Source organism: Rhinatrema bivittatum, chromosome 18 (assembly GCF_901001135.1).
Source record: "Rhinatrema bivittatum chromosome 18, aRhiBiv1.1, whole genome shotgun sequence".
NCBI lineage: Eukaryota > Metazoa > Chordata > Amphibia > Gymnophiona > Rhinatrematidae > Rhinatrema > Rhinatrema bivittatum.
Window position 1 is genome coordinate 52,109,673 of NC_042632.1, and position 26,457 is coordinate 52,136,129.

The 26,457-nt window shown below is 41.0% G+C and overlaps 1 protein-coding gene across 3 annotated transcripts; it reads right to left on the reverse strand.

The window, feature by feature from the left end:
- Window positions 1-360: 360 nt before the first annotated feature.
- On the reverse strand, window positions 361-19,923 carry YIPF5 (Yip1 domain family member 5). Of its 3 annotated transcripts, XM_029583838.1 has the most exons (7): window positions 8,151-8,298; window positions 7,041-7,226; window positions 6,278-6,394; window positions 5,950-6,122; window positions 3,108-3,253; window positions 1,706-1,887; window positions 361-1,104 (listed from the first exon to the last, which is right to left on the reverse strand). In XM_029583838.1, exons 3-7 carry the CDS (start codon window positions 6,385-6,387, stop codon window positions 942-944), a joined length of 774 nt encoding a protein of 257 aa, XP_029439698.1. In that variant the 5' UTR covers window positions 6,388-6,394; window positions 7,041-7,226; window positions 8,151-8,298; the 3' UTR covers window positions 361-941. The 3 variants fall into 3 exon arrangements, with proteins under 3 accessions (XP_029439698.1, XP_029439699.1, XP_029439697.1); XM_029583839.1 differs by lacking the exons at window positions 7,041-7,226; window positions 8,151-8,298 and adding an exon at window positions 19,903-19,923; XM_029583837.1 differs by lacking the exon at window positions 7,041-7,226 and having other exon boundaries at window positions 8,151-8,303.
- Window positions 19,924-26,457: the final 6,534 nt, after the last annotated feature.

Genomic DNA, 26,457 nt, shown 5'->3' on the forward strand with positions numbered 1-26,457 from the left:
TGAGAGGATGGGGTCGTCGACGTGTAAGTTGAAATCTCCCAATATTATAGCGGGATGCTCCAGATTTAGGTAAGTTGTTGTTAATTCTAGGATGGGTGAAGCATCGGATTCCAGAAGGCCTGGAGGAGCATAGATTAGAAGGATTTGTAGACTGTCAGATTTGAATAGACCTGTTTCTATTTTTGATGGGGAGTTGATTGGGAATTGAGTGATTTTTAGCTCTTTTTTGGCTGCTAGGAGGATACCTCCACCCCTTTTTTTCTTTCTGGGGATATTATGCAAGAAATACAACTAGTAGTTTATAATTACAGCATCAACTGCCAGGTCAAATATGAAACGTGTTCAAAAATACTGCTATGGTACTAGTTAAATCAACAGTTTTAATCAATAACCAAAACACTGCTCAGTAAATATTATTCATGAGTATCTGCACACCCCGGACACAATCTGGATGCAAGCCAGAATTCATTTTTGCCCAATTTGCTCACCAGCACAAGAGAGGAGCCTGGAAAAACATCATACACCTATTTACTGGTATTTTGAAAAAATCTTTGCAATTACAGGTCCAATAATTCCCTTCTTTTCTACTATGCCCTATGACAGTTTGCAAAGAATGTGGACTCATTTACGCTTGGCTGTCTTTGAACAAATATTCCAGAAAGTCAAGAAACAATGCTAATGGCTGGAAATACTAAACATGCCTTGTTTTGCTGTATAAACATGAGCATTTATTAAAGCTATAGACAACCTCAACATCAATCTGATATTTAAAAGGTCTATAAAATATGAACACAAAATATACATGTACATATCCATTGCTCCCTCACATAGTCAAAGGTAAGTGTGCATGATGGTGAAGCTCGATGCTGGTCCAGTTTAAATTATTCAAAGTCTCTTGCTTCCATTTGGCCCAATGAAGTCCAACATCAATGAAACCCAGTTCAAAACACAGAAATAAGAGCAAAGACGCCATATAATAGGGCACAGGGGTATGCAACCAAAAGCTGTTGTCCTTCCATGGCCAAGGCAGAAATGAAGATCTTGGAAGCAGAGAAACTACACCACCCAATAATCAGAGTAGTAAGAATGACTCCCATCATCCCTCTGCAAGGACAAAAAAAAACAAAAGTTAAACACGCAGCCGGACAGTTACATGAATAATCTTGTTAGCCTACTGTCACAGCCTGAAACCCCCAGTTCTCCTTGACTCAGACAACGAATATGTCCTGAACAATACCCCCATCCTCTTTACCTCCCTTAAATCTCGTGTCTCCTCCTGTATGAATACCTACCTCAGTATCCGACCACTTACCTATGAGTGTTAAACCTTTTTATCATTTATTTACCAGTGTCAATCCTGTACACGTTATAAACTAGTGATTCGCACATGGAATGAGAGCATATAAACTAAATAAATATGGAGATAGTGGAAATACGAAAACCCAACTGGCTGGAGGGAAGCACTGCTTTAAAGGCTGAGCCCAGACGTTTGTAGTGCAATTTTGAAGTTACATAGTTCAGAACGATCTGTCTTCATAAGCTTGGAGAGTCACTTCCAGGTTAATTCCAAAATTAAACAATACGTTAACGTGCATTTTGGCCACTGATATGCTTAATATACTTTTCTGCACATAGGAAAAATAAATGGACAAGAAACAAGTACGGCATTTAAAAAAAAAAATGGAGGTGGTAAAATACTACTTACTGCAAAGAAAAAATCGCTGCAAAGCCAGAAAGTATGATCATAGGAAGGAGACAATAGCCCAAGACACTAGAAACGCAGCCAAATGACACCCCGGTCATGCTCATTAAGTTCAGGAGGCAAAACATTCCCAAGCATCCAATTGCACTGATCCCATACACATATCCAAACTGGATTTTACCAGCCTGCAGGGAAGCAGAGAAACAAGTTACTAGTAAAAAAAACAAACCCCAAAACATTTCTAATGGTGAGCCCTTAAACGTGCCTGGTGAGGTTATGAACTGATCACTCCACTGCAGCCAGTGCTACATGCAGTTTGGAGCAAATATGGAATCAAAAGTGAAAAAAATGGTACTCTGCATGGAAGCTGCAATAAGTGTGCCAGAATTCAGAGAAAGCCAGTATCAGAGCGCTTCAGTGATATCTCATTTAGCATTTCTTTGGCACGCAATGATTATATTACAAACTAACACGTCAGTGGAGATATCCAGCGTTAGTGAGTGTGCCTTTTTCACGTTAACTAAACAGCAGGTTTTACTCATTAAAGACTCCTGCAAATTTTGACCAGTGAATTAGGGTTCAATTTATTCCATAAACTCTGCCCCCCCTTATTACATATGTGGGCTAATCACTCACATATATGATTTTGGGATGAACCTGCAATGTAACCCAGGGGGTTTATTTTCAAAAAGCCACTGGATTCGTATAATCACATTCAGAGTCACAATCTGTCTAGCTGTGGCTACAAATGTCTTGAAATCCTATCAGCTACCACACGGCCAGCTTTTTCTGTTCACAGGGTTAACTGGCTAGTGATGAAATTAGCAGCCTCGGGAATGCCTCTACAAATTCCCACATTTTAAGAAGGTTAAATATAGCTGCATCTTGCCCTTCAATGGCAGATCGTTCGCAAAAGCACAGATCTAGCCACCTAACTCCATAGTTACATAGGAAAAGTAAGAACATGATGGCAGAAAAAGTCTATATGGCCTATCTAATCTGCCTGTCCACACAAACTGCTCGGCTCTACAATCCCTATCGCTCCCTCAGAAGATCCTCCATACGTGTCCCATGTTTTCTTGAATTCTGATACTGTTCTCGTCTCGACCACCTCGCTGTATAAACACATTTCCTTAGAATTCTCCTGAGATTATCGCCTTTCACCCTGATCCCATGACCTTTTCTTCCAGTCTAAGATAATGCTCCACTTTTCCTCTAGGTACATTTGGTCTTGAGTAAAGCAGAACTTCAACGTAGCAAACCAGAAAGCTGGCAGCGCGACGATATCACTATTTATCTGCTCCTCTTTGCGTTGTGCCGCTATAGTCTTGTGTGAGGTAACATTACTATTACTTTGGGAGGCAGATGTCTTGTGGTTTCTTAGTAAAATGAGAAAAACTCTTACCAGCAACAATGTGGCTCCAAAGGCTAAACAGAAAACCATTGGTCCTGCCAAATCTGTTTCATTCATAATGCTGCCATCTGCTGCTTTCAATGGGTGCAGCACCGTTAGTGTCTTCTGCCAGATGTGGTCAAAGTTTATTCCTAGCTCTGAAACATATTACCAGAAAAATACACATACAGTGCTCTTCTATAAGTTTGCAGACTATGACTCATGAAACATGATTAGTGCCACTACAAGTTGCATGATGCTGGGGATTATATCTGTAAAAACTTCAACATTTTTTAAACTGAACTTGACAAGCTCGATCCCAGTTTTGACAGACAAAAGAAACTATAATTTAATGTACAATAAACAATCTTCACAGTACATTAAAAAAGGGAAAAAGCTGGATTGGATGCTGTGGCTCATAATAAGGCTTGCGTGATCTGTGAAGGGGGAAAAGACGTTTTGCCACCACCATGGTGACCCTTGCCAGTTAAAGGAAGCGCTGAGGGTGAACCTTCCCATCCTCAGGCCGCAAGAGTTCCTCAGCTTTGCCCAGAAATGTCACCTGGGGAGGGGGGTAACGGTTCAAAGAGAGAAGATGACAACGCTCTTTTAGTACTTAAAATAATTTGTGGTTTATGGTACCTTTCACCTAAACAAGGCGTTCCCCAAGGATCATCCCTTTCCTCCACCCTCTTCAATATATACCTCCTCCCCCTCTGCAACTTACTCTCAAACCTAGGCCTGGACTTCTTCCTATACGCCGATGACGTACAAATTCTCATACCCATTCAAAAAACCCTCAATGAAACCATCCTTTTCTGGGAATCTTGCCTAGTCTCCATCAACTCCCTACTAACCGACCTACACCTTGCTCTCAATGCAACCAAAACCGAACTACTCTTTATATCCAAGCAACCTGAACAAGATACCTCCACCACATCACCGCCCCCCTACATCTCCCCCACACTACCCCCCTCCGTAAGAGACCTGGGAGTCACCCTTGACCAACACCTGAATTTCAAACCACACATCAAGTCCCTCCTCAAAGCAGGTTTCTACAAACTCCAGATCCTCAAAAAACTCAAGCCCTTACTCCAAACTCAAGACTTCAGATTAGTCCTACAGTCCACTATTTTCTCCAAAGTGGACTACTGCAACGCCCTCCTACTAGGCCTCCCATTCTCCACCATCAAACCCCTACAAACTCTTCAAAACGCCATGGCTCGTATCCTTACTAACACACGTAAAAGAGAGCATATCACACCCATCTTAGTAGACCTACATTGGCTGCCCATCCAGTTCCGCTCCCAATACAAAACCCTTACTATTCTTCACAACACCCTCTACAAAAACAACTCCCCCTGGCTTAAAGAAATGCCCCACTTCCACCTCTCCACCCGCCAGACTAGATCCACCTCCACAGGCACCCTCCACACTCCCCCCCTCAAAACTGCCCGCCTATCCACCACCAGAGAAAGAGCCTTTACCATCGCAGGCCCCGCCCTCTGGAATTCCCTCCCCACACACCTCCGTCTTGAACCCTCCCTAACCATCTTCAAAAAAGGCATTAAGACCTGGCTCTTCCGACAGGCTTACCACTGCTCCAGCCCCTCATAGTCCACCCCCCTAAATCTGCTCCGGCCCCCTATAGTCTACCCCCCTGAAACCCCCCCCAATCGCTCCCCCGTCTCTCCCCTGCCTCACCACCCTGAATCCACCCGAGCCTCACCCGTCAACCCACCCATACCCCCACCCTCCCTCCCCTCACCCTTTCCCTATACCCCCGCCCACCTCTCACCCCCCCGCCACCTTCCTACCGTGCTCCACTGTAACCCAGTTAAAACTTACAACCTATATGTTGAAATCAAGACACCATTACCTGCTGTAACTGCTGTAAATAAGCTAATACTTTATGTATATGTGTTTAATTGTTTAATAAGTTATCAATATAATCCACCAAAACTGCTGTAATTAAGCTTTAATATATATCATTATATAATCTATTTATTCCTCATTAACCGCTGTAAAAATCAACCTTGTTCTAACCTCATTAAGCAACCTATCCTGTAAATACTGATACGTTCCTTGTACCTTTCTCAGCTGCTGTCTTTCCTCCTTTACCTCTCTCCCCCCCCCTCTTTTCGCTCCTGCTCCACTCCCTGTTTTTTGTAATTTCCTCCTTTCTCAAGTTTATTGTAAACCGGCGTGATGTGCTTGCACGAACACCGGTATATTAAAAGCTGTTAAATAAATAAAATAAATAAATAAATAAACACAATCTCATACTATTCACATCCAAATACCTCAGCAATATTCTCTGAAAACTGCAGACTCAGTCAATTGAATTGCTAGATTGAGTTGTTTCTCTACAACACTGCACAGCTGTATGGCTAATATATAATGGAGCAGCCAATACTGACATGTGGGTATAACAAACTATTTACATTCTTATTTTGTGCTCTCTCTCTAAGAAGGAAGTAGAAGCTTCAACACAACCTCAGAAATGTCACAAGTAAGCCAATACAGTTGAACTAGGAGAATAAACATTTGAAAAGGTGGGGAACCCATCAAGTGTAAAAAGGAAAAAGGGGGGATCTTATTTATGAATTCTCTGCTCGGAAAGAATGCTTTTGGTAACAAAACAAACTAACGGATACACTATCATTCTGTGCTCAAATATGCTGTTTTATTTTGTAAATTCCACCTTCAGCCTTGGCAGTTTATAAACTGAACCGAATATACCAGAGAACCAGGGTTGTCCTGGGATCTTACTGACCCACAGCCAAAACTGGCAGGTTACTGTAAAGAATGAGAAGTTTGGTATTTGCATACTTGGGCAAAACAGACGTTCTACCTTCTAGTAAAGGTGGTTCATCCTCAAAGCTACTCCCATAGACAGACTGCGATGTGGTAGGCGTGTAGGTTTGTGTTGGCTGATAAATCTGTCCTGTATAAGGCTGCTGCTGATGCATCATCTCTGGAGGGACAAAGCCACCTTGCTGGGGATACTCATAGGCACCATACTGCCTGCAGAGAACAAACATCCACCACATTGTTCAATTATTAACGAAAAGCAAGTAAAAAGATAATACTGCTTTAGGAGTGTACTCTGAAAATTGTTTTCATTTCATTTCTTTTTCATTGTATGTTTTGCTTGTTTTATTTAAAAAGTGAAAAATTACTTTCTGTATGGTCCACTCGCTCCTGCATTGTAATCATGAGACTGTGCTTGGTCATCGATGCTGTAACTTGTTTGATAGAAGTCTGTGTTAAAATTGTCAAAGCCTGACATTGCAGATCTATAAAACAAAAATTTAATACTAGGTTTATTAAAGTCCAGTACTACAAAAATCTGTCTCTTGTGACAATTATCTAGCACAAGGTTTCTTAAACCTATCCTGACTCCACAGCCAGTCGAGTTTTCAAAATATCCATAATGATCCAAATTGGCATCTGCTGGGTCATCAATGTATGAAGATTTATCTCATGTATGTTCAGTGTGAACATCCTGACTATAGGGTCAGATTTGAAAAGCCCTGATCTAGCAATTAAAACCCAAGTACAACTTATGAATATACTACGGTATGTTAGTATTCTTGTTTTCCTATGTTACACACCCTACTCCACCCTCAACCATTATGTGGAACATCTGCTATCTGGATATTTTTTTCTCCTAATTCAAATCCTTGGGACATGTGTAATGCAAAACGTGACAAAGTTGTACAGCACAAGCCAGAGGAAGGCCAGATAGCAGCCTATTAATCTAGAGATACAATAAACCTTGCATGTTACTGATTCACTTATGAAGGGGTACGCTTGTGATTTTATAGATAGCTAAAATTTCAAAGTTAGAAGGTACTGATTCTAACATATGAGGGTACAAAAATATCGTAAGCCCTCTGGGGCCAGGGAAAGATTTATCTACTGTATCTGAACGTAACTCACCTTGAACTACAAATGAAAAGGCATGAGCTAAATCTAAATAGAGTCCATGAGCTTGGTGAGATACAAGAAATAGATCAACTATTGGAGATTCGCTGGGTATTTGCGACCCGGAATGGCGACTGTCTGAGACAAGATGCTGGGCTTGCTGGCCCTTGTTATGGTTTACAATGCTTGAGGAATCATACCCTATAAAGGCAAATAATGTAATGAGCGCAGAAGGCCATAGAATAAGGATGTCAGTCTTCAAATTATATCAAGCTGATCATCAAATCATTCCTCCAACAGAACACATCTTTTTCAATACAAATATCAACACAAATGTGTCAAAGATATCAACGCTTGCTAGTTTTAAAGCAAAATCTAAAGCATGAGAAGCTGTTCAATCATCCTAATGTATAGCCACTTAAATGGGACAAGTGGGAACAGGATGCATAAGTGCGTCTGCACAAAGGCTTTCTATAAAAATAGGAAAAATAGGTGATAAAAGATACAAAAAAGGAGGTCTATTTACCACCACACTTTATAATAATGCTTTCTTTTCTGTTTACACAACATATAAGGATCCATCTAAATCAATATGCCTTAGGAACAAGAGAGAATAAACTTAACATGTCCATGTTTTTTTCAGGATGGCCAATTCTGAAAAATAACTATTAAAGAGCCCTTTAAGTATGTGCATTGAGGGAATATGGAGGAACTGAAAGCTTCAAATGCATACGAATGGCTTAAATTTTGTAGAACAGTAGAACAAGGGTAGGCATAACCCCACCCCGGCCCTATAGCACCAGGACTACGACCACGTTAATTTTCTCTGCAAACAGACTCCAAAAGCAAGAGCGGGGCAGCCTCTCTCCAAGGGGGAGAAAGGGCAATGCCACCCACGTCGGCTGCAATAGGAAGTGGCCTCCCGGACCCTGTAAGGGCTCCGGATAACAGAGCTCGCTCCGCGGGACCGGAGAAGGGGGAGCACCGCTACCACTCCCCGCGCGGAGGGAAATTCCGAGCACTGGAGGGGAGAGGGAAACAGACGGCAAGCAGCTACCGTTCTCGCGCGGGGGAAATAATAATAATAATTTAAAAAAAAAAAAAGGCAAATTCGACCGCTCTCACCGCGGACCGGGACCCCGCTGCGCCTGGTTGCTACGTGTCAGACGGGATCAAGCTCCACTTCCGGGTCACCAGCACTGGGCAGGCGCAGAGCGGAGCTCTCCCCCTCTCAGTTAGCGCATGCGCCAGCGTGGAAGCAGCCGCGGTCCTTTCCCGGACGAACTAGTGCGCATGTGCCGAGAGAGTCAGTAACAAAGGAGAGGGGTGGGTAGGCAGCGGTTGGCTTGAGCGTGACATAGGCTTTTATTTTAGTGCAAAAATTAAACAAACAAATATACAATTATCTCCTTCCCTTACTTCCAGTGTAATCCCCAGAGCGTTTCACAATAAAATTAAGTGGTGAGGTTTCTATGTTAGTTGGATTACATAGAAACAAACTGAACGAATAGGTTTTAGGCGATACCTTTTTGTCAGTACAAGAATGATGAAGGGAGCACGGTTTTAGAAAGCTAGTCACAAATGTATTATGCTCCAACAAAAAGCTATCACATACCACTTATTTGTTCACTTGTATTTCCTCAAGGAAATCAAAACGTTTTCTGTGTTGAGTTTCCCAGAACTCTCATAGACATGCTATCCAAATAATTGAAGGAGTGTAGGAAGTATGGTGTGATTAGGTTTATTGGCAGCTCTTTAAAAATGCCAAAGTGTTTTCCATTTCCAGGAGAATAAATCATAGGATAAAAATGTCCAGGCAAGGAAAAATGTCTCCCAGACCCAAAGATTTAATAGGAAATCTTCAGCAACCCCCCAACACCTATAAATTCTTCAGAATAATCTAAAATCGTGGCGATTTCCACTGTCCCAACCTACTATCTAGCAAAACTATAGCTAAGGAACGGAACATAAAAACATATGCCGTACTGGGTCAGACCAAGGATCCATCAAACCCAGCATTCTGTGTATCAATGGTGGCCAATCCAAGTCACAAGCACCTGGCAAGTACCCAAACATTAAACAGATCCCAAGATCAATTCCTTATTGACTAATAGCAATTTATGGACTTCTCTTCTAGAAAATTATCCAACCTTTTTTAAACCCAGTTACGCTAACTACTGTAGCCACATCCTCTGGCAATTAATTCCAGAGCTTAACTATACATTGAGTGAAAAAGAATTTTGTCTGATTTGCTTTAAATGAGCTACTTACTATCTTCATGGAGTGCCCCTATTCCTTCTATTATCTGAGAGAGTATATAACCAATGTATATTAACCTGAACAAGTCCTTTCATGATTTTGTAGACCTCTATCATATCCCCCCTCAGCCGTCTCTTCTCCAAACTGAATAGACCCAACCTCTTTAGCCTTTCAAGCAAAGGGCTCATCCCAAGCAAGAATCACCCCTAAACTAATGAGCCACCAGGTGCTCCTTGCTGATTGCTTGGTGCAATTAGCGGGGAAAGAAGACTGTTGAGCTTGACTTCTTGGAGTTTAATTTCATGACCCCTAGTTTTATTGTTTCCTTTCCAATGGAAAAGGTTTGAAGTTCATGCATCATTAAAACCTTTCAGGTATCTGAAGGTCTGTATCGTATCGCCCCTGCACCTCCTGTCTTCCAGGGTGTACATATTAGATCCTTCAGCCTCTCCTCATAGGTCTTCCGATACAGACCCTACACCATTTTAGTCGCCTTTCTCTGGACCACCTCCATCCTGTCCTTTTAGGAGATACGGGCTCCAGAACTGAACACAGTGCTCCACCTGAAGCTTCACCAAGGACCTGTACAGGGGCATCATCACCTCTTTTTTTTTTTTTTTTTACTATTTTTCTCTCTATGCAGGCCAGCATTCTTTGGCTTTAGCTATCACCTTGTCACATTGGTGTGCCATCTTCAGATCGCCAGTCACTATCACCCCAAGATCTTTCTCTTGGTCCGGACATATCACTCTTTCACCCCCCCCCCCCCCCCAAATCACATACAGCTCTTATGGATTAGTGCATCCCAGATGCATGACTCTGCACCTCTTGGCATTGAATCCTAACTGCCAATCTTTGACCACTCTTTAAACTTTCTTAAATCACTATTTATTTATTTGTTTGTTTGTTTGTTTGTTGAGTTTTATATACCGTCATTCGATGAAGCCATCATAACGGTTTACAAAATTTAAATTGTAACTCTCTTAACAATTGTGCAAAAGTATAACAAGGTGCATATTAAACAGAAGTTCTGGCATGTCCACTCTGATGCAGATCTTAGTAACATCCGCTAATAGACAAGCCTTATCTTCAGAACCGGACCCAAAACTGATCCTTGTGGCATTCAACATTGTTTTCTCTTCAGAGTAGGTTTCATTTACCATTACATGCTGAATTGTTTGTGAATGCTAGAAGTCTGAAATATACAATTAGAGAATTATAATATATGACACTAAAGAAAGATGTAGCCATAATAGGCACAGATACCTGGTGGAAGGAGGATAACTAGTGAGGTACTGTGGTACCAGGGTAAAAATTATTTCAAAATGAGAAGCCAGGTCAAATTGGTGGATGAGTGGTGCTTTATGTTAAGGATAGCATATAGTTAAACAGAATAAAAGTCCTGTAGGAGAAAAATGCAATGTGGGATAGAAATACCATGTGTCATAGGGAAGAGCATAGCAGTGGGGGTATACTATTGTCTGCCTGGACACGATGAAGCGACAGACAGTGAAATGCTGACAGAAATTAAGAAAGCTAACTAATTAGGCAACTCAATAGTAAAAGGAGATTTTAATTATTCTATTACTGATTGGGTAAATGTCTCATTGGGACATGCTAAAGAGATAAAGCTTCTAGGTACCATAAATGAGTGCTTCATGGAATAGCTAGACCTATGAGAGGGGGAACTACTCTGGATCTAATCCTCACTGTGATGCAGATTGCAATAGGAACAGTGGGGCTGCTTGATAATAATTATCTTAACATAATGTCTTCCACTGAAGGGAGGACGTTAAGAAAAATTACTGCAGTAGCATTTAATGTTAAACAAGGAGATTATGAGGAAATGAGAAAAAGCTAAAAGGAACAGTTACAAATATTAAAAGTTTGCATGTGGTGTGAATGCTGTTTAAAAACATCATCTTGGAAGCCCAGACTAAATGTATTCCATATATTAAAAAGTAGAAAGAAAACCAAATGACTGCCAGCATAGTTAAATGGTGAGAAAAAGGTTATTAAAGTCATAAGGACATCTTTCAAAAACTGGAAGGTGGATCCACATGAAGAAAATTGGAAAGAGTATAAGGACTGGCAAGTTAGATTTAATGCATTAATAAAGCAAGCCAAAAAATTTGAAAAGAAGCTTGCCAGAGAGGCAAAAACTCAAAATACAAACTTTTTCAAGGGTGTTTGAAGCAAGAAGCTTTTGAGGGAGTTGGTTGAGTCACTAGATGACTGAGGTCTGAATTCTTTGCTTCAGTCTTTACTAAAGAGGATGTTGGGAAGATACCTACACTGGAAAAATTCTTTGAGGGTGATGATTCAGAAGAAATGACGATGTAACAGAGAAAATCACAAACTAAAGAGTAACAAACCACTGGGACCGGATGATATACAGAGTTCTGAAAGAAGTAAAAAATGAAATTGCACATTATCGAAACCTCTAATTTTTCATTCATGCCTCATACCTGAGGACTGGAGAGTAGCCAGCCTAATACTCATTTATGAAAAGGGCTCCAGGGATGATCTGGGAAACCAGTCAGCCTGGTAGAAGCTATTTTGAAGAAAATCAACACAGACTAATGGGGCAGAGCCAACATAAATTTAGCAAAGGGAAGTCGAGCCATACAAATCTGTTAGATTATTTTAAAGAGGTTAACAAACATGTTGACAAGGGTTGATATATTGCATCTGAATTTTCAAAAGATGTTTGACAATATCCATCATGAGACACGCTTCAGGAAATTAAAAAGCCATGAGATAGCAGGCATCGTCCTATTTTGGACTGGTAACTGGCTAAAGGATATAAAGTCGGACTGTATCTTCATTTCTGTCAATGGAGAAAGGTAAATGGTACAGTGTCCTATCTCCACAGGTGCTTTCCTGTTTGTTCACTGTTGTTCTGCTTTCACATTGGCCTTCATCCACAGCCTGCCTTTTTGTTTCTGTTACTAATGCTGTTATTTATGCTTTTGTTCTGCATAGTTTCTTGTTTCTGTTATACTGCCAGCTGATGCTCTGCCTGCACATTCACAACTTCTACTGTATTCGGTGCAGCTGGATCTAAAGGGTTAACCTCTGACTGAAAACTGGGTGTTTTTCTGCATGTTCTTCACTCAGCTCTGCCTGTGTGCATCAGCTGCTAAATCTGACACAGCCCTGAAGAATTATCCTCATTTTACCTGTCTTTATTTCTGTGGCCCAGACCTCGCTGCTCGCTGTTACCTTCAGTTTATTTTCTTCTGCCTGTTAATTAAGAAGTGGCCTCCTCTGTCTGTTAAACTATCTGTTCAAGTTGTGCATAGGGAACGTGTGAAGGAGACAGAATTTGGAATGCCATAGGATTCTGTACTGGGACGGCTATTTTTTAAAACATATTTAAAAATGATCTGGAAAAGGAAGAGTGGCAGGATCAAATTTGCAGAGTTGTTAAAACACGAGCAGGCTGTGAGGGACTGCAGAACGACCTTGCGAGAGTGGAGAACTGAACATCTAAATGGCAGGTGAAGTTTCACATGGACAAATGCAAAGTGATGTATATAGGGGGAAAAAAATCCAAACTATATTAGGCATCCCCGCCCAGGAAAGGAATCATGGAGTCGCTGTGGACAGTGCGTTAAAATCTTCGGCTCAGTGCAGGAGAAATGTTTTCATCTCATTTTCTTTCATTCCTGACCTGACCTGATTTTTTTCCCCTCCCTATGTTGTATTTTTTTCTTGTATCTTATTGGTTGGTTTTAGAGGGTGCGGTTTTAGAATAGCCTGCACTAAAACTAAATCCTGGCGGCTATTTTTAAAAAGCCCTAATGAGCTTTTTCCTACACCTGTGATCTCCCCCTCGATTAGTTGTCACTCCCCACAGTCCCCTGCGGTTCCTCCTGGACTCCCCCTTCATGTTAACCTCTTCCAGGGGCAAGAGTGATCCCCAGTCATGAGGTATTTGTGACCCAGATTGGTTACTGCCAGAGACAGGGTGCTGGGCTCAGTGGGCCTTGCTTCTTATGTAGATAATCTGTCAACTGCTGATACCTTACTTATTTTTGCAAGGGGGAAACAAGGGTTAACAGAATGAAAATACAATATAATCAATATCTTTCCATTTTAAATAGTAAAGTTCAGCAAAATAGATGTTAGACAAAAGTAATACATTTCTAACTAGTTTCTAACTAGTTTCTCACAAGCTAGTGCAATGAAGAGGCATCACCTACAAGTTTTTTGTTGATCTTTATCTGTTTGGTTATAGTCTAACATGGCAACCAAAAACTACATACCGTATATCATTTTTTATAATGTCTAGATATACATTTTTTGTGGTAGGAGCATCAGATCCCATTAAGCTCTCACATAAAGTATTATTATTATTATTCCAGTATTCAAGTTGCATTCTTCCCAAGGAGTCTCAGAAAACAGGAGACAGAACACAACCAGGATGTTGTAGTACAGTAACCGGTATTGTCAAACACAAACAGGATATGAGAATATAATAATTCTAAAAAGCACAAGATTAATGTATCTAATAAGGGTGTCAGCAAGCCGGGAAGCCAGTGTAAGACTACCTTTAGGGTGGTTGCCCGGTCCTCTCCATCATCCACCCAGAAGAACTTTTAGAAATAGTGAAAAGAAATATATACTTTTTATATTTTTTAACTATGCATTTAAAAATGACATCAGCTGATGTTTCGGTTTCCTTGCGTCAGTAACCGGTATACAGTTAAAGGGACAGTTCAAGGAGTCCAGGAGCACAAATCTGTGAGGAAGACTAATATGAACAAATGGGCTTGGAGCCTGAGTCAGAAGAGAGGGAGAGATAGATGGTGGTGGTGGGGGGGGGGTGGGGAATTTCATCCAAAGGAAAGGAAAAGAATGGGGTTGGTATGTGTGATGTGTGGGATGGCGAGGAGGGTATGGGAATGTCAGAAGAGCAAGTGAGAAGTAACAGGAGATGAGAGGAGTGTGTGCATTTGTGCAATATGTTTCGGGGACACATTTCCTAAATACCATTAATGGTAACACAGACGTTAACAAGCATTAAATGCCTGCATTGCAGATTAATGTAGCATTCAGTGGTGCAGCCGGGACCTGAATATATTCGGCTAACTTAAAGTTTATACAGCTGACTTTAGGACAAGTGTATGGGCCAACAAGAGTTAGCTGGATCCATTATTCGCTAACTCTGAATATTGGCAATAGTGGATTAACTTGTCTGGATAACTCAATTCCTCCCATGGTCCGAATGCCCTTGACATATCTGGCCAAATATTTGCTGGATAAAAAGTTATCTGGGTAAAATTGACCTGGATGAGTGCCCAATTATTAATGTAGCTGGATAATGATATAATTCATAACTCTGGTTCAGAACTGTGGCTCATTCAGCCATTCCCAGAATCCTCAGAGGGCTGATTCACACTGACACTGTTGAAATATAGTGACTTTCTGACCCTCTCAGACTCAAAGAATGTAGAAGAGTTGGGAAACTTGTGGCTCTGCAAAGCCTATAATTAAAGGCCAGGTGGGCATCAATGACAATATTTGCACCACAATACAGGGAAGCTTGGTTCGCATGAAGCCAAGATGCAAGCTTTTGTCTTATAGATGCCTATCTCAACGACAGGAGCCAGGTAAAAAGAAGACTTTTTAAGGTTACAGTTTTAATTAAAGTCCTGGCGCCAGCAAACGGAATTCAGGCCTATTTTCTATTCAGAACACAGACTTGCTATCTGTTTACACAACACAGCGGATCAAGAGAAGATCAGAAGAAACAAAGAGCATCAAAGCCATGTTGATAAAGAAACTTTTATGGTGGGAGGATGGACAGGTTTAGCTGGTGAAGAATTCTCAGGGTGGGGGAGTGATCCTCACAAGCATTTTCTATACATGATAGATTGTCATGACAACAGCATAATGTGTCTCTGTAAATGAGTCTTTGGGCAGTTACGCCATTCTGGAAACTTCGGCAGTGCTGTATGTTTGACTATAAAAGTAAGGGCACATCCTATATTCAGGGAGATGCTGGTTATTTTGAAAGATGAAGGGCACATAGTATACAGCATCTCCCAGGAACACTTTTAAAATAAGCCAAATAAAATTTACTTATACCATATGTTGAGTCTAAGTGTTCTTGTGTGCCTGGCCCTGAGTACAGAAATTATGAACAATAACTTCTAACTTATCCATTAAATGCTTCTAAATATGGATCTCAGAACTTAAAGACTGTAGAACCTTGTGGACTTGTCAATCTTTTAAACTTGTGATTGGAGTGGAGCTTCCAATACTGTATCATATAAAATGATTGCACGGGGATGAGTGACTTCTATAAGGGATTTTAAGGCTATACTGTAGCCTGGAGGAGACTGCCTTCTTCCCCCTCCCATTTTCTCTCTGTGGGATACTGGCTAATGAAACCTATGACTTATTGCCTTATATGTGATCCGAAAAGCCTAAGAAAGGACAACCTGATTATCTCAGAGTCAGACCTTTATTCTCAGACATATTAGACTTATTTATTTATTTATTTATTTATTTAACATTTTTATATACCGGCATTCGTAGGACACATCATGTCGGTTCACAATTAACTGAGAAAGGAAATTACATTGAACAAGGGGGGTTTAACTGGGAGAATTGGATAATAATTGGATAAAAGGAACAAGGTAAAAAGCGAAGAACGAGAGAAAAGAGAAAGCAAGCATGGATAACTTAATTGGAAAGATATGGGTTTAAAATTACATATTACATATGTGAACTTATTTACAACGTTGGGGGGAGGGGTGAGGGGAGAGGGAAAGGGGGGGAGAAAATATGCGAGAGGGGAGGTAAAGGTAAAGGAGAGATTGATATGGTAAAGAAGGCGGGGGGGGGGGGAGGCTGAAGAGGCTAAGAGGCGGGGGGGGGGGGGGTGGGGAGTGGAGGGGGGGAGTTAGGGGGAGCATGGGGTGTGCTGGAAGGGTTACCAGGGTGGGAAAGGTGGGAAGGGCTGTATGGAGGATGCAGGTTCCTGTATGCGTGGGAGGCCTAGGGTTGAGAGGAGTTGGGGTAGGCCTGTTTAAACAGCCATGTTTTTATTCCTTTTTTGAAGTGGCTCAGGGATGGTTCTAGTCGGAGTTTGGCCGGGAGGGAGTTCCAGAGGGAGGGGCCTGCGATAGAGAAGGCTCTTTCCCTGGTGGCGGTGAGGTGCCCAATTTTGAGTGAGGGGGTTTGGAGGGTGCCAGCGAGGGCGTTTCTGGTGGGGCGGTTCGATTGTCGGAATTGAGGCATATCTTCAAGCCAGGGGGAGCTGTTTTTGTATAGAGTGTTATGTAGGATGGTAAGTGTTTTGTATTGGGAACGGAATGCAATGGGGAGCCAGTGGAGATTTTGTAGTATGGGAGTGATATGATCGGATTTTCTTGTGTTTGTTAGGATATGTGCCATGGCATTTTGGAGGATTTGAAGAGGTTTAGTAGTAGAGGCTGGGAGGCCTAGGAAAAGGGCGTTGCAATAATCGAGTTTGGATAACATGGTGGTTTGCATGACGGTGCGGAAATCATGGGCGTGAAGGAGGGGCTTCAGTTTTTTGAGGGTTTGGAGTTTAAAGAAGCCTCCTTTTAGCAGTGATTTAATGTGGGATTTCAAATTTAGTTGGTTGTCTAGGTAAACTCCTAAGTCTCTGACGCTATGTGGTAGTGATTGAGAAGAATACATGCACTTATGCTCTTAGGTAAGAAACATACTACAATGCTTAAAACAGCATATACTTACAATGAATAAAGCTTAGCATTTATAGGTGAACTCAGAGCAATACATGTCCGAATAACCTTGACCTTAGGAGTCATTAGCTGGATGGGAAAATCTAGGGGAAGTAGAAGGGCAGTGGAAAAAATGAAAAGGAGATATCATACCACTTTGTTATAATTTTCTGTACTCTTTGTTTTATGTAACCAATCATTGTTTGTCTGTTGAGTTATAATTATGAATGTCAGTTTGTAAACCGTTGTGATCTATATGTGGAATGGCAGTTTATAAAATGTCTAAATAAAAAAATAAACAAGGGTAACTCATTTTGTTTGTTAGGAATGTAAATAAAGGGAAGAGGAAAAAGAGACCGCTGTGGTTTTCTAAAGAAGTAGCTGAAAAGGTAAGGGAGAAAAGGTTAGCATTCATAAACTACAAGAGATTGCAGAAAGAGAAAGTCAGGTGACAATATCTGGAAAAGCTAAGAGAAGCAAGGAGAGTAGTCAGGAATGCAAAAATTCAAGTAGAAGAAAAATAGCAAATATGATAGTTTAGTTTAGTTTATTAACATTTATATACCGTTACATCAGACATGCCTTCACAACGGTTTACAAGTACATTTTTTAAATACAATAATTATAAAATAGGAACAGCTAAAAAACTACAAAGAGAAAATAAATTAGCTGTTACAATAAAATCAAAATAAAAACAGTTAACATCATAATAATTAAAATAAAATTATAAACTAAATAAAAACTAAATAAAACAGGCAGGACAATGAGAAGGAAATACAAAAGTGGCATTATGAGACTCAAAGGTGAAGGGGAGGACTATGCAGAAGCTGATGAGGAAAAAGCGAAATTGCTTAACAAATATTTCTGTTTGGTGTTCACTGTGGAAGGATCTGAAGCAAGACCACATAAAACAAATTCAAATAAGATTGGAAGTGAGGTAAATTTTAATTGCTTTTCAGAACAGTGTGTTCATGAGGAGCTAACTAAACTTAAAGTAGATAAGGCGATGGTGCCAGATGAGTTACATCCGAGGGTACAGATGGAACTTAGAGATGTCCTGGCAGCTCTGCTGGCTAACCTTTTCAATGATTCTTTAAAATCAGGAGTAGTTCCAGAGAACTGGAAAAAGGCAGATGCGGTTCCTATTCATAAAAGAGGAAGTATGGAGGAGGTTGGGAACTACAGGCCACTTAGTCTGATCTCTAATGGAATCGCTGCTAAAACAGAGGGTAGAGCAATTTTTGCAATTCAATGGATTGCAAGATCTGAGGCAGCATAGTTTTACCAGAGGTAAATCTTGTTAGATGAAACCAAGGCAGCATAGTTTTACTAGAGGTAAATATTGTCAGACAAATCTAATCAATTTCTTTGATTGGATGACCAGAAATTTGGATCAAGGGAGAGCACTAGATATAGTGTACATGGATTTCAGCAAGGCCTTTGACACGGTTCAGCACAGAAGACTTATAAATAAATTGTGCACTCTTGGTATGGATCCTAGAGTGACTCACTGTATTAGAAACTAGATGAGTGGGAGGTGACAAATGGAAGTGGTAAATGGAGTTTTCTCTGAGGAGAGAGTTATTTGCAGTATGCCTCAGGAATCGGTCTTTGGACCAGTTCTTTTCAGCATTTTGTGAGCGACATAACACCCTGGTGAGACCTCACTTGGAATATTGTGTACAATTCTGGAGACCGCACCTTCAAAAGGATATAAACAGGATGGAGTCGTTCCAGAGGGAGGTTGCTAAAATGGTCAGTGGTCTTCATTCTAAAGCATATGGGAATAGACTTAAAGATCTAAACATGTATACCCGTCTAGAGGAAAGGCGAACTAGGGGAGATATGATAGAGACATTCAAATATCTCAATGGTTTCCATGCTCAGGAGGTGAGCCTCTTTCAATGGAAAGGAGACTCTAGAATGAGGGATCATGAGAGGAGGTTGAAAGGGGGTAGATTCAGGAGTAATCTTGGGAAATATGTCTTTACAGAGAGGGTGGTGGATGTGTGGAACAGCTGTGGTGGAGACCAAAACAGTATCTGAATTCAAGAAAGCATTGGATAATGGGGAGGAGGAATAGTCTAGTGGTTAGAGCAGTGGGACCTTGGCCAAGTCACTTTACCCTCCATTGCCTCAGGTACAAACTTAGATTGTAAGCCCTCTGGGGATAAGGAAATATACCTACAGTACCTGAATGTCGGTATATATAAATAAATAAATAAATAAAATAAATAATAAATAAAATAAATACAGGGGATCCCTAACAAAGTGATGGGAATTATAATGCTTAATTAATTAATTAATGGATGGATGGGCCATAAAGTCTTTTTCTGCTGTCATGCTTTTCTGTTTCTATGATGTTATTAATAAACTCAGCTAACTATCCCCATAATTTTAAAAGATTACCATCACTTTCACTATTGTAGATATCTGATTTGCAGAACTGTGAGAGATGTAGCTCACAGAGGATGTCCCTGGGATGGCAGCCTACATTAAGTTCTCCGTTCTTCTCAGGCTACTAAGCAATAGGCAGGAAACTTTCTTATGCGCTGTGCCCTCTGATATGCTGAAACTCATCCACTGGACTGTAGAAAGGGGCAGAGAACAAAAGCTCAGGTGTCATCTTCTGGTGGTGTTAATCATCTTCACCATCACCCTCCTAGCCCATGCTGCTTTTGTAAGCCAGGATATGCATATGCAAAAGCTCATGCATAATCAAACAGGAGCACAAACTGTGGTCTCTTCTTCGGACTGCTGGACACCCCTCTGGTGCGCAACAGCTCCTGACCAGAGCATATGACGTCTCACCAGGAAGCTGACCTAACCATATGATCTTTCTTGTGACATCTTGACCCGGGCTCTGACCTGACTGTGTGACAGAGTTCACCTACCTGATAAGCCCGCCTTCCAGGATTGGTGGTTCTTGTCTCCAGGCAGATTTGGGCTCCCCTGCAACTCATGGATTGGCACTTGCACACACACAGCTGGCCGGTATTGTCTTAGGTCAACTTGTTTATGGAGAAAAGTTGTATTCCTTCAGAGGGGCCTAGTTAAACAAGAAGATCAGTCACATCTTGCCATTCTGGCCAAAGTTCATCATCTCTGTATTTCTGCTGAAATACTGGTCAGCATCTATTTTGTGAAGACAGAATTCATATTTTGCTGCATAGTAGTGAACTCTTCCTACACTTCTAATTGAAGGCTTCTGGGAGACATTTTTGTCTGTTAAAATGCTGTGGGTGTGATTTTGTTTCAGCTACTGACATACACATTGACTTTGTTTACAACTTTATGTTTTGCTTTTTTATATAATAATAGATTTCTTCATACATTTTGAGAGTAGTTCTTCTAAAGAAGGCATTTTCTTCAAAACACTAGGTTTGGGTCTCCCATTGAATCTAATCTCATAACAGCAACTGTATATGCTGGAGAGAAGGTTTCCCACTTAATGCAATCATATTGAACGCTAGTAGTTTGGATTACTCTTTGTTTTAGACTGATATTGGACTATCTGCATTTTTGTGCTGAAGCAGCTGTTTTTCCTAAATTGTTTGGACTTCTTAGAAATCAGCTGACCTTAAGAGCAGATAAGTAAATCTTTTAGTCTGTTTAAAGCACTATAAAATGTGGGGAATTATGAGCTTTGCCAGCAGGCCATGTCAGGGGTTAACTCTAACTTCCCTTCTCTCTGACCTTTGCACTGAATGCAGCAAGACTAGCACATCTTAAATCTCTAACTTATAATTAACCCTCACTGCCTAAGGAGAGAATACCTAGCTGCCACGTAGTCAGCTGCAGGCAAAAGACAGACACATATATGGTATAAGCTTCAGCAGCCAATGAAATGATCTGTACACACCCCCTGAGCCAATGATATAATGACACGTCTGTATGCTATGGAGAGGGGAACCAATGATATGATGGCGCATTTGTATGCTATGGATGTATGTACAATAAAAAGGGACCCACGGGAGTGGTCAGCCCTTCTCTTCACTTCCCTTCTTGCCATGAATCCTGCCTGATGTGTCTTCATTGCCGCAATATCTGGTGACCCCGACGTGATAGCCCCTGCTCACTCAGATGGAACAGCCTAGGTGGCCACCGCAACAGCAGACTTGCTCCCGTAATCATAAGTAATTTTTCAGCAAGTCTGCTCCCAACAATCGTGAGTATGGGGGGGGGGGGAAATTGTCAGCTATGCAGACGTGTCATGCAAGAAAGCTGCAGAAAATAATAAAGAATCATTATTTCATCACCAAGGGAGAAATAGCACAAGTCAGACTAGGGGACTTAGAAAAATTGATAGGTGAAATAGCTTGCCATTACCCATGGTACCCAGAGGCTGGAACTCTGGATGTCCAAGATTGGATTAAGATAGGCAACAGTCTGCATACGCCCCCACGAGCTCCTATAAGGCAATTGTTGCTCTGGCAAAAGTGCACAGAAGCGATAGAATATCTGGGGATATCACCGTCCCCTACCACGGCTCCCATGGCTTCCTCAGAGAAAAAAAACCCAGGAAACTAAAGACACTGAAATCAGAGAAGCTAGTCTCCCTCCACCTTACCCGCAAGCCCGTCCCCCACCAACCACCAGCTCCCTGTACCCCCAGCTGCCATTGCCTGAGACAGTCATTGATTCTGCATCACCGATTTGTCTAGGTAAATTACCATCTCAAACCGCCGCTCCCTGTAAAGATTTTTGTGCTGCGGTCAGCATGGGGTTTCACCTAGAACAAGTGAATGGAAATCTCACAAGGGAGGAATTATTGGAAGGGATTCAAGCCTCTCCCATTACAGAAAGGACCAAAGAACTAGGTGGGACAGAATATAGTTGGTCCGCCCTTCCCTATAGTGTTCTTAGAGAACTCTGCACAAGTATCAAGGAGACAGGGTTCCACTCCTCTTACACCCGAGGGTTGCTAGAGGGATCCCTTAAAGCAATTGAATTGAATACTGCCCGGAGTGCCATAAGCAGTAACTATGCCTCCAGGTCTTCAAAGAAATTAGTATATAAGACCTTGGGCCAGGCAGCCGCACTTCTGATATCACAGTGGCGTTACAAACAAAAACAGTATCAACATGAAAGAAATGATCTAATAAGACAGTACAATGACCTATTGCAAACCAGATTAAACCAAGTGATTGAGCAAACAGCAAATCTGGAAGGAATGTTTATCTTGGGCTTTGATATTCCGTTTCAGAAAGTCTGCATACTTAGAGAGCATTTCCCCACAGAAAGTGTATGCAGAGCCTTATGTTGTAACTGTAGTGAAACTTGAACAGGACACTGTGTAAACGTAATGTGAAATGTTCCCCTTTGACAAAGTTAAATAGGACCAGATTTAGGATGACTCAGTTTCTCTGAGCCTTAATTTTTATAGCAATTGCTTGCATTGCCAGTGCACAGAACTTGTATTTTTACTGCAGTATTCGTTTTAGGACAAAGTAAGTTAAGATAGAATCTGTTTACAAGAGATCAGCAAATCCTTGCCAGTCATTGTCTCTGGTTGATGTTATCTAGTTATGTTTTCACTTTCTGGCACATTTCTTGTATAAGGATTTTAGTTTAACTAAGTTAATGTTATACTACTCTGTTTATTTTCTCTTGAGAAACACTAGTCCTCCCCCTCACTCTGGCTTTCTATTGTTAACTCTTGGTTGCCACTCATGGGGGGGAGGGAGAACTTTTGAAAAGAAAAAACTGGACTTAGTACTCAGTTTCTCTCCCTAATTTCTGTATCTGTTATATCTCTGATACATTTCTTTATCACAACACGTACTCTATACCTCTCCTTCCTGAATTATCTGCCCCAACTGTGCATTGCAGCTTTCAAAGGAGGGCACGAGACAGATCAGATCTCCTGCTGATCCAAACCTCCTCCTCCCTCAACCTTCAATACTGAACCTTTTTAATACTTTCAAACTTCTTTAATACTGAACTGAGGTTACTGACAAGGACATTTAATAGTAGCAGACAGAGCTGAGTGAACAGCGTGTTTAAGTTCCTATTCTAATAATTAATTGATATTGTATTCTGATATTCCACATTGAATTTAAGCTCAGAGTATTATTGATTGAATTTATTGTTCCAGGTTGCAATCTATAAAGTAATGATGGTGCCTCCACTAGGAGGCGCTATGCTATTCTACCAGTTGTATTATATTATTATTTTAATAATTCTGTTGTATACTAGTTTTTATTTTTCAGGTCTACAGTCCTCCTGTCTTAAGGAAACTTCAGTTTTATTTTCTTTTTCTAAATTTTATACAGAATTCTGAACCTTAAAATTTTTACTGACAGAGGTTGCTACATCTAACGCAATCCCTCCCAAGCCTTTTCTTGCAAATCCAAATTGATTTTATTAAATTGAATAATAGAATTGATTCTCCAAGGTAAAAAAAGTAAAAATTTCACTTTAATCATTACCTTAATAATTTTTTGCTGTGTGCCAGATTTTAATATTTTCCAGATTGACAGCCTTCCTGCCATGAGAGATGTGAAGATGAACACTTTGCAGCTTATTTTAACATTTTTCAAACATTTCTCACACACCTTTTTGATCTAAATTTATTTCTGATACATCTTGATATGACACTTAAGTTGTTTCTTCATTGTTTTAATAATAAAATGGGAAAACATTATATAAGATTAGTAATAGAAACGTTATAGTCATGATGAAATCTCCTCATTAATTAATTTGAATTTCAGTTCTTTTCCTATATTAGGTACTTGAAGCCATAAGAAGCACATATCACAATTAGGCCTTGATGAATGAAAAATTGATACACCTTGCTGAAGGATTGACTACGACATTTATGGAACTTACTCCAGCCCTCAAATCCCACAGCTAAAAGTGAATGATACCTTTACATACGTATAGCTGCAGTCATTCTCGCTTTGCAATATTTTATGAATGCTGATTTAAACATTATTTCTGATAGCCAGTATGTTTGTAATGTTGCTTCTTCTCTTCCTGGAGCATATGTAACCCCTTCCTTAGACAAGAGAACAAGCCCGAACCATTGTACAGCAATGCCCCCAGTATTCACAAGTCACCTCTGCCCCTTCCATGGGCGTGAACCCACGAGGCTTATGTGCCAACGAAATCTGGCAGATGGATGTTACCCAATACCCTCCCCTTTTCCCCCTGGAAGCTTTTGCATGTAACCATTGATACTTTCTCACATTTTCTATGGGCCACACCCCAAAAAGGAGAAGCTACCAAACATGTTATTAATCACTGTATAAAAACTTTTTCTATAATGGGATTACCCTCTATTCTGAAAACTGATAATGGCTCTGCTTACAGCAGCCATTCCTTTGCTGAATTTTTGTCAATAATGGAACATTAAACACGTATTTGGCATTCCCTACAACTCCACAGGACAGGCCATTGTGGAGCGAGCCAATCACACCCTAAAGAATGCCCTTGACAAACACAAATAAAAAGCAGGGATTGCCCCTGGACTTCCCCCTAAGCAGGACTGGCTGAACAAAGTATTGTTCACTTTAAATCATCTAACCCTCCTTCACAGCCCTATCATCTAACTATCATCTAACTATCATCTAACTATCATCTAACTATCATCTAACACAGCCCTATCATCTAAATCATCTAACCCTCCTCACAGCCCTATCTGCCATGGGATTCCAACAAATAGTCAATGAACCCACACACAAAGCGGGTCACACCCTGGACTTGATTTTCTTCAACAAAGGGATTACGAACACGTACAACTTGAAGAACAAAAAGGTCCCTTGGTCAGACCACACTCTTATTTCCACCTCTTTTGCACTGGAAGAAACCAACACCCCTAACATCCCCTCACCTTCATTCCATTACAAAAAGCGATGTTCTCCAGAAGACCTCAACACCCAATTAGTCTCCCAGCTCCCCCTATTAGACTTATCCGACCCTAACGCTGCCATTCGTTCATGGAACAACATAACAGAAAACATAGCCAACAAGCTCTGTCCTTCAATTACAAAAAAATCTCACACCAATGCAGCCAACAGACAACCTTGGTTCACCAACGAACTCAGAAAACTTAAACAAACTTTAAGAAAAAAAGAAGCGACCTGGCGTAAAACCCCTTGCGACACCACCATCTCATCATACAAATCCACACTTTACCAGTACAAATCCCTCACCTCAAAATCAAAAAAAGATTTCTACGCATCCAAGATTCACAACCTGGTCTTTGACGCTAAAGCCCTCTTCACCTATGTCTCCAGCCTCACTCAAACCATACCGCGAGAAATCCCCGGCAATATGGCTCAGTCCAAAGCCGAAGAACTCGCTCAGTTTTTCCAAAATAAAATTTCCAATCTCCTAACACAACTGCCTCCCGACACAGCAGCCCTCCAGACATATCAACAACCTGCACACAAAAATGCCAGCTTAAACACCTTTGAACCTGTAGCCTCCACTGAGATACAAGCCATCCTGAGAAAAATGAAACCTTCATCTCATCCTGCAGACCACATCCCCTCCAAATTACTTCTATCTATTCCAGACACAATAGCCTCATCTTTGACAAATATCATCAACTGCTCTCTAGCCCAAGGAATCTGCCCTGATGACCTCAAAATGGCCTCAATCTCACCGCTCTTAAAGAAACCTAACCTTGACCCGAAGGAACCCAACAACTTCCGCCCCATAGCTAACCTCCCATTCATCGCCAAGATCATGGAAAAACTAGTGAACTCTCAACTCTCAGATTTCATCGAAGACAACAATCTTCTCTTCACCCCACAACACGGCTTCAGAAAAAATCGAGGCACAGAATCCCTCCTCTCCTCGTTGACAGATTATATCTTAATGGGACTTGACAAAGGAAACTCATTCCTATTGATCCTGTTAGACCTCTCAGCAGCGTTCGACACGGTCAACCACGCCATCCTCCTAAACCAACTCTCGTCTATAGGAATCAGCGGCACCGTCCTATCCTGGTTCAAAACGTTTCTCAATAACAGAGGTTACAAAGTTAAAATCCAAAACAAGGAATCCTCTAGATTTGACTCTGTCATAGGAGTCCCTCAAGGTTCTTCATTATCTCCGACCCTATTTAATATCTATCTTCTTCCTCTCTGCCAACTTCTCACCAACCTCAATCTAAAGTACTTCCTTTATGCAGACGATATCCAAATCATCATCCCCATCAAAGATACATACTCTGAAACTCTTGACTACTGGGAATCATGCCACCTGAAAATCAAACAACTACTAAACAACCTACACCTCATCTTAAACTCTTCTAAGACAGAAATCCTTCTCATTTCTCCGGAAACCAACATCTCCAACACTACTCTTCCCACCAACCTCCCTACCACACAAGTTCGAGACTTAGGAGTGATAATAGACAACCGGCTAAACTTCAAGGCCCATATCAACAAAACAACCAAAGACTGCTTCTATAAACTCCAGGTTCTGAAGAGGATAAG